Source organism: Arachis hypogaea, chromosome 13 (assembly GCF_003086295.3).
Source record: "Arachis hypogaea cultivar Tifrunner chromosome 13, arahy.Tifrunner.gnm2.J5K5, whole genome shotgun sequence".
Classification (NCBI taxonomy): Eukaryota; Viridiplantae; Streptophyta; class Magnoliopsida; order Fabales; family Fabaceae; genus Arachis; species Arachis hypogaea.
In genome coordinates this window covers 7,071,890-7,081,374 of record NC_092048.1, presented here as the reverse complement: position 1 = coordinate 7,081,374, position 9,485 = coordinate 7,071,890, and the positions used below count along the sequence as shown (strand labels likewise).

The 9,485-nt window shown below is 34.8% G+C and overlaps 1 protein-coding gene across 2 annotated transcripts; it reads left to right on the top strand.

The window, feature by feature from the left end:
• Window positions 1-203: 203 nt before the first annotated feature.
• Window positions 204-3,019, top strand: LOC112736865 (ATP-dependent Clp protease proteolytic subunit 6, chloroplastic). Of its 2 annotated transcripts, none has more exons than XM_025786511.3 (9): window positions 204-342; window positions 453-511; window positions 906-975; window positions 1,313-1,514; window positions 1,607-1,672; window positions 1,799-1,939; window positions 2,050-2,103; window positions 2,478-2,570; window positions 2,854-3,019. In XM_025786511.3, exons 1-9 carry the CDS (start codon window positions 251-253, stop codon window positions 2,899-2,901), a joined length of 825 nt encoding a protein of 274 aa, XP_025642296.1. In that variant the 5' UTR covers window positions 204-250; the 3' UTR covers window positions 2,902-3,019. The 2 variants fall into 2 exon arrangements, with proteins under 2 accessions (XP_025642296.1, XP_025642295.1); XM_025786510.3 differs by having other exon boundaries at window positions 218-342; window positions 450-511.
• Window positions 3,020-9,485: the final 6,466 nt, after the last annotated feature.

Genomic DNA, 9,485 nt, shown 5'->3' with positions numbered 1-9,485 from the left:
AAGAGACTGGGTTCTAAAATAACAAGAACTAATTAATAAAAAACAAATAAAGAACAGGGACCAAAAATATCGTTTGTCAACAAAATGGACCAAAATTGGGTTAAAAGAGATTGAGCCCATAAAACAAGATATTTGGGCCAGAAGATCCAATGGTTTTGGACAATAAAACTGTGGGCCTCAGAGAAAATCAATAAAAAGGTTAGTATCCATTAAAATAGAACACTGATTTGGAGTTGCAAGGTTGTCAACAATGGTAGCTCCAGCTATATCAGTTCCTGCTACTGCAAGCTTCGCTATCGCTTCTCGCAGGGCAAATTCGTCTCACGTTATATTTTCTCAGAGGTTCATACTCATGTTTCCCAACCTAATTTCACGAAAGTTTCGTTTTTTATCCCCTTTTCCCTTTTTTTTTTTTTTGAAATCCTGAAACTTTTTGAGTTTTCATTTAGCAGAAACTCATGCTCGATTACTTGTTCCTTGCCAAGCCCATATGGCCAATCATCTAAAGTTGGTAAATTTCTTGTTTCGCCACTCTTTCTATGGCTTCAATTCGAAATTTGGTAGCTCTAGTGTTATTGGGAAGTTTTAAACTTGCTTTTGGTACAAAACTCTTTTATTTTTGGAGCTATGATAGGTAGCTGTGTTGCATAAGTTGAGATATTGAAGCAAAAGTTTTAGTTTGAAAACAAATAGTTATCGGAACATAAGAGTGTCATGTTATTGTAGTAATTGGGGTTCTTCATAAGCAATAAGTGTTTTTTTTTTTTTAACAATTTGCAGCATGAGTTAATATCTTGTGAGATGCATGTATTAGTGTTATGCATAGGGCATTGAATTGGGGATGCAAAATAGTTTGCATTTGCACAAGAAGGAATGTTGTGATGTATATAGTTTGTTTAATGCAGGGTTGTCAAGTGCAAGCAGCGGCTTACCCTTTAAACTTGATGAGAAAAATACCCATGATGCTAGTACAAGGTACAATTTTCTGTTGCCATTCTCTTTGTTACTTCTGTTTTATGTGGTTGTATGTTTGGAATGCTTAGGAATATGAAATACCTACTCTTGTCCATTTTACATTGTTTAAGGTTCAGTAGTCTCTGCATCTTTATTGGAAAACAACTCTATGCATATATAGGTAAATTAGGTTTCTAAATGAATGCAATTTGAAACAGCATTACTAAAGCGTTCAGCTGATTAACTGTGGCGTATAGTTATCTTGGGAAATAGGTAGTATCACCATAACTACATTGTACATATCCTTCTACTAGTTTTATATGCACCTTCATTTGTTGATATTCCAGTATCTTTATAGTTATGGTGCAATTGAAGCCAAGAAGGGGAATCCACCAATAACCCCAGCAGTTGTGACTCCTGGAGGACTACTTGATCTCTCAACTGTTTTGTTCAGAAATCGTATAATATTCATTGGACAGCCAGTAAATTCGCAAGTCGCTCAGAGAGTTATTTCACAGCTTGTGACTCTAGCCACCATTGATGAAAAAGCAGATATATTGGTTTGTCTATTATGTCTCGACATTGCCGTTTTAGGTTTTTCAAGTCATGAAGTGAAATTTATGTTGGGTTGTTGGGCTGCTTCTATTGACAGGTGTATATAAATTGCCCTGGCGGAAGCACATACTCAGTGTTGGCAATTTATGATTGCATGTCTTGGGTAAGATTCCAAACATTACATAAAAAGTCTATGCTATAAATCAGTTGAACCTTGCTCCATTTTCCTTACTTTGCTAGTTAATTTTATGTATTTTGCTGAAAGTGTGGTAAATTCTTTTGATATCAGATAAAGCCCAAAGTTGGTACCGTGTGTTTTGGTGTAGCGGCTAGTCAAGGAGCACTTCTCCTTGCCGGTGGAGAGAAGGGAATGCGTTATGCCATGCCAAATGCACGAATAATGATACATCAACCACAGGGTGGATGCGGGGTAAGAATCAAGATTATTATTCGTATTAAGCAAAATGGAAAAAAGATGACAAGTCATCAGACAGTAAATATCTGTCTTGCTGATTTATTGCTCAAAATCTGATTGTGTAGGGCCATGTCGAGGATGTGAGACGCCAAGTGAATGAAGCTGTTCAATCTCGCCATGTTAGTCTTTCTTCCCTTATAATCTATTCTTTTCTTGAAAAAAAAAAATTAAAAACTCTAGCATTGGCGGAAACAGGATATTTTGTGACAAAGAAGTTTGTTTTGGTCTTCTCAATTCATTTATATGTGCCTCTTCCGGAAGACCGATGACTAAAAACCTGCAATCTATTTCACTTCTTGTTCTTAATAAAGAATATCAAACACTCAAAATGGCAAAACCAATTCTCTTGCACCCAAACTCTCATTTGACACTTTTTCTTTGAGCTATACCCATGGCTGCTGTTAATTTGTTCTTTTAGTTCTTATGGTTTGTTTGACGATTCTCGGAATGCTAAACCTAAGTGCCTTCTCTCTTCTTTCCAATTTAATTACAGAAAATTGACAAGATGTATAGTGCTTTCACTGGACAGCCATTAGAGAAGGTGCAACAGTATACCGAGAGGGATCGTTTTCTGTCTGTTTCTGAGGTATTGTCAACTTCTCTTCATAATTGCGATGAATATTTGTATCGAATTCAGCCGAAATTCTCAGAAAATGTGCCAACTTTCCAATAAAAATAAAATTTCGGAATCTCTCGGCAAATGTTTTGATATAATCTGGGTTATCTGTTTAGGTTATACCATTGAAATATTTGGCTGGCTTACAATATGAACTTAATACATGCAAAAAACACCCATTATCAGTTGAATAAAAGTTGCTTCTACAATTTGTGGTATTCTAATTCTTCTTTTGTTGCCTTTCCAAATGCAGGCTTTGGAGTTTGGTCTAATTGATGGTGTCCTAGAAACAGAATATTAAATTCCAATTTACTTGCAGGTTATTTTTCTTTTCTACAGATTTGAAAATGTTATAATTTATGTCAAAACTTGTATTGTAGAATTTCATTAATTAATGATAATCTCTTAATGTTTGAGTATGCATTTTTCTTCCAATTATGCAGTCATTTGGAAACTGGCTTTCACATAATGGTTGATCTAGTTTTAATTTACCGAACTGACTTTGTAATAGTTTGGGTCATGATCCAGTCTGGGTTATAGAATTTTGTGAAGTATACGGATAAAAATAGAAAATATGATTCCATTTAGGCCCGGCTCGTTTAAGCCCGTGGGTTAAATGGGTTGGTCCATTTAAGTTTGCTTCATTTGCGCGCTATAATTTTTCAGCCCGAACCGTTTATGGCCAACTTGATGGGTTAAACGGACTCGCCTGTTTACTATTTTATTTAATTTTTTGAAAACTATTTCGACAAAAAAATATCACTTTTAGGTTAAGAACCTTAATTGAATTTTCGGGTTGGGTCTGGAGAAATATCGGCCAAATGTGCTATTTTCTTGGAAAAAATGTAAAAAAAATAAACGGGCTGTCTGTTTAGTTTGAAATTTAAGCGGACTTAATTTTAAAGGCAAAGTTTGCCCATTTAAATGGGTAAGTTGACCTGATGGGTTTGGTCTATTTTACCGACGCTAATGTTTACTAGCAAAGTATAAAGAAATAATATAATTTGGCATTACCTAACTAATAATTATTAATCATGCTAATTTTACATAAAAAAAAATCAGCTACTAATTAGTGTGTACATATATTAAAAAACCATTCTTTTATTTTTCTAATATTAAAAACAAAAAAACGTTGACAATCTTTTTTATTATCAAAAGAGAAAGGTATCCAAGTGTATATATATCATTTCTCATTATAAACTAACAGTCAGAAGTGTTGAGATATGTGGAGATTAATTACAATTATCTATATATGTCTATTACCTATTGTATCAACTTACTTATAATAAAGGAGTTAAGCTAATTTAATTATATCAATCTAATTATTCTACTCATTCTTGTAAATAACTTAAATATTGGGATGAGATTGTGAAATAACAATATAATTGCTTCCATGATACTCAGTTAATTGTTTATTTTTAGCGGGATTCTGAAGAAACAGAGTTTGGTATATTCCCTAATATACTGAGACTTTTAAGTTTACAAATTTTTTTAATTCCATGTGATAATGTCACTCTACACTGCAATTTTTTAAGTTTGATTAAATACTCAAACCTCAAACTCAAAGCTAGGACTTTGAAGTTTGAACACATAGGATAACGAAAACCACAATAAAACGTTATATTTTATCTTCAATCTTATTCTAAATTTCTGATTGTACTAAAGTAGACATTTTCCTCCATTATTGTTGTGATCTACTCTTGGATCTGGGAGTGGGTTTCTCCATAGATGAAACCAATGCACAATAAGTTAAGGTTTCAACTTCCTTTTCACCCACTGCATGAGGAGTTAATTGTACGTTTATGTTGAGTGCATGTGCATTGGTATTGATTCGTACCCTATATCTCGACTAACAATCCAAAATTAAACTAGGCTAATAATCCGGAAAAGTCAAGTCAGAGTTCGGCTACGTAATCTGATATTAGGTCCCAACAAGTCAAAAACTATCTCTAAAACCGTTACCACAAAATCTGGACGAGCTTAACAAAGCTCGAACCTTCTCAAACCAAGTCAAATGTTATCATCAAAACTGACTTCAGTAAGCGTGAAGAATCCCGAAACAAGTTCCAACTGAACAAACTACACGCCTATATAAGCAAGTAAATAAGCTTGGAAGAGAGGTCACATAACTCACTCTAATTTTATTATCATCATTTCACTTAATTCACATTCTTACTTGAGCGTCGGTGTGCTTTTTGCAGGTGCTTCCGCTGCGGTGTTCCAACCTGGCCGACGTATAACTCTTCCACCTGGACACACTCGCTAGCAGGAGGAGTTGCTATACCTCGACTCTATACGCACAGAACATTTGGCGCCCCCCGATTCAATATAACCCCACTATTTCTTCTACCATGTTCTGTATTCCTTTCTTTTGCAGGGCCTCCGATCTTCCAATATCGCCGATAATGGAGTTCCCCATCACACCCAAGCCGAACTTCTGGCTCAGATAGCAGAACTCCAGGTAGAGGTTCGAAGGATAGCCGAGCTGACCACCCACAATAATGCTAGAAAAAACGAGGAAGGAAATTCCAAAAGCTCGGCCTCGGGAAACATAGACCCTCTAAGCATCACCCCACCAAAGGAGAAGTTGACGTTAGACAACCCTTTTTCGGAGGAGATTACCAATTTTCAAATGCCAAAGAACTTTGTGCTGCCCACCTCCCTAGAGCTATACAAGGGGATTGGTGACCCCGTGCTCACATTAAAAAATTCCAGTCCATGATATTTTTTAACGGTGCTAATAATGAGCCCATACTCTGCCGAGCTTTTTCCACTTATCTTGATGGTGCTGCTTTACTGTGGTTCTCTAAATTATCTGCAGGTACAATTTCTTCCTTTGAAGAGCTAGCGAGGTCTTTCATTAATTACTTCGCCGTCAAGGATATATGTACACGGATCAGACTACCTCAGCACTATCAAACAAGGACAACACGAGAGCCTGAAGGACTATATGACACGATTCACCAAGGTAACTATAGAGATCCCAGACCTCAGTCCCGAGGTCCACCTGCATGCACTTAAAAGCGGCCTCCGTCCTGAAAAATTTCAAGAGACTATAGCCGTGACCAAGCCAAAGACTTTAGCAGAATTTCAAGAAAAAACAGTTAGACAGATGGAAATAGAAGAGCTTAGAGAAGCTCGGCGGAATCTCGTGCTAAAGAGCGTGGAGGTTCGAGTCCTCTTCAAGGGATAATATTGAGATCTCTTATTGAATTGGAATAAGTTCGGCAGCAATAAACCAACTCAATCAAAAGAAGATGACCAGGAGGATCTTTTTGAATCAACAAATTGATCGGCAGGGGACTTATACCCTTCAAGCACTACTAGGCAAAGAACTATGGCTCGAAGATGTACTCTTTTTTCTACTCACACGACTTTTTTCTACACTGGATTTTACTTGGAGAGGTTTTAATGAGGCACTTTCATCCTATACCTTCTATATTAAGAGAGTAATTCTCAATAAAGAGTATATTATTTTTAACTTCATCATTCTTTATTTTTATCCATGCCTTTAGTTCAGCTATTGTTTACGCTCTACACATATTATGGCAAACTAATATTAAAGTCGGCATACAAAAACAAACCGACAGTTATAAGTCGGAACCAATCTAACAAACCGGCAACCATAAGTCGGAATCAATTCAACAAATCGACACCTATAAGTCGGAATCACTTCAAACAAACTGATAATTATAAGTTTGAATCAATCAAAGCAAACTGACATCTATAAGTCAGCCTTAGTCCAACAAACTGACACTTATAAATCGGCGTCAGTCCAACAAACAATCACCTATAAGTCGGCAGCATTCCAACAAACAATCACCTATAAGCTCGTTCAAAAATATATTGAAATAAGCAACCCATTTTTCAGTGACAAACTTGTCCAATTTTATTTCAAGATTATCATGTTGATCTTGGAGGCTAATTCTTATATCTTCGATTTATAACACAACCGCATCTCTTCAACATCCTGCCGAATTATAACTCAATTTTCATAAAAGCTCAACCTGCTTTTCTTAAAAATAAACAGGTCAACCTTGGGGCTGTGATCTAGTCATTATAACTCGGCGGATACAAACTATAATTCGGAGATTAGGTCTGATCTGTCCTTATAAGTCAGTCACGTAAGCTATAGCTCGGCCACTTGCAAATTCAAAATAAAGTAGTTCGTGATCCATCCGTATAAGTCGGCCGCGTGTGCTATAACTCGGCCACGTGCAGCAAATTCAAAAAGAGAACGGTTAATTACTTATAACCCTAAAAAGACCTTTTCAAAGAAGCCACCAAATGATTCTATGTGAGATTCTCGGACGGTATTCATGCCTCATATTTCGGAATGAGGAGAACATATATACCACAATTAAGTCATATACAAATCTTATATAAACAAAACCAAGTAAACATAGCAGTGTCCCAACCTCCTCCGGTGTTCCTCGACAGCTGAAGTATAGCTCGGCGTCTATGCTCTTAGGACAGAAAACTCCATACACACGGAAGGAGTTATACCTCGGCACTAGAAGGAGTTATACCTTAGTTTAAATTACTGGATAGGAACAAATGCAAGCTCGGGGGGCATCATGCCTACAATAGCTGAGGTATACGAAGAAACTAGAAGCTCGCCTATGTTTCCTCTGGAACACAAGGCAAGCTTGGGGGATATGATATGTACCCTATACCTCGACTAACAACCCAAAATTAAACTCGACTAATAACCCAGAAAAGTCAAGTCAGAGCTTGGCTACGTAATCTGATAACAGCTCCCAACAAGTCAAAAACTATCTCCAAAATCGTTACCACAAAATCCGGACGAGCTTAACAAAGCTTGAACCTTCTCAAACGTTATCATCAAAACTGACTTTAGTAAGCGTGGAGAATCCCGAAACAAGCTCCAACTGAACAAGTGAGGTCACATAACTCACTCTAATTTTATTATCATCATTTCACTTAATTCACATTTTTATTTGAGCGTCGGAGTGCTTTTTGCATATGCTCCCGCCGCGGTGTTCTAACCTAACCGACGTATAACTCTTCCACCTGGACACACTTGCTAGCAGGAGGAGTTGCTATACCTCGTTTCTATACGCACGGAACAGGTATATAAATATTGGAACCAATTTTAAACATAATTATAAGTGATTAGATTAAAACAATCGCTGTATATTTACAGCGAAAGTAAGAACTAAGAAGTGTAACATTCCTAAAAATTAACTTGTCATTAAAAGTACTAAAAAAAAGAGAAACAATAAAATAAAATATTCTAAATTAAATTTAAAATTCAAATTTTAAAACCATCTATATAAAATATAATAAACAAAAGATTGAGATTTATTTAATTGAAAATGAGTATAGCACTCCTTATTTAATAAAAAAATATTTAAAGGTGAGTCATTTTAGCTAATGAGACGAAAATGTTAGGAAATTATTTGATTTCCTAACTTATTTGTGGGCAATACATATATTAATTATAATCACAAATTATGCTATTTTAAATTAAATGACTTATATAATGGTGATCTCATTTATTGTTATAAATGCTAAATTGAATAAGTCATTATTACTTTTGATTTGGAATTAAATGAAAATAAAACCGGATATTATCTTTTGTTCCTTAGATAATTATCTTTTTGGATTTTAGATATATTATCTTTTGGGCTTCAGATACTATTTTATTTGGGCTTAAGGGTTTAATGGGTGCCATGCTCAAATATAAATAGACCTTCAGGGTTTCGGTCCCCAATATACCAAAGCCGCCTTTGTTGCTCTTTCCCCATCAAAAGAGTTGCAGTTCAGCCTCCTAGGAATACAGAAGGCTTTGGTTGAGGAAGATCGAAAGAACCACAAGATCCAAACTCTTCCAATCGTATGATTCATGTTTATCAATTCAGGTACGCTTCCGCATTTGATATGATATATTTTTGATGATTCAATATGGATGATCTGGGTTATTGAAATTAATTTATTCCAACAAGTGGTATAGAGCCATCTATAATTAAATCATCGAAAATATTCGATTTTATTTTAATGGATCAATATATATACATATGCGTTGTTCATCCGAAATTGTTGCACAAATTGTTCCCATTATGTGTCTGCATCAATACGTATATATACGCATTATATATATATATATAAAAGAAAATTATATGGTACAGATCTAAATCTGTACAAATTTAAAGATTTGCTTACTTAAACCACACTTTTTAAAGCCACACTTTTCACTTAAAACCGTAGCTCTTCACAAAGAAAAGCGTCACCTAATGGAAAAAAGTAAATTAGAAGATTTAAGAGAAGAAATAATTAAGTTATCAAAATTAATAGATAAAAAATTAATGATTTTAACTAATGTTAACTGTAGTGACACCGAATTCTTAAAATCAATACAAAATGATTTTTCTCAAAATCTTTATTTTACTATAAGCTTTATTGAAGGACTTCAAAAACCTGAAAAAACTTATTTTTCACACGGAATTTCTAAGAAATGTTATCATGGAAATGATTCCCCACATCTTTATCATACTTTTAACCCACAATTAAATTCTATAGTAGATATGCTTGAAGAAATACTAGTATCCATAAAATTTCAAAGAAATAAGGAAAAAGAAAATCCAAAAGAAGAAAAATTTCAAAATATAATCAACATAACAGATTTAAAAGTAAAACCACCACTAAAATTATGAATATTGAAGAAAAATTAGAAGAAGTTACAATGCTTTTTAAACAATTAAAAATGGCCCAAGAAAATAATATTATGGAACAGGGATTTCAGATAGAAGAAGAAATAGTAAATTCTGAAAATATAGAAAATGAAGAACACATCCTAGATTATTCAAGTGACGAAGAACCAGCAATTCCAATACAAGTAAAAAATGAAGCTGGAACATCTAG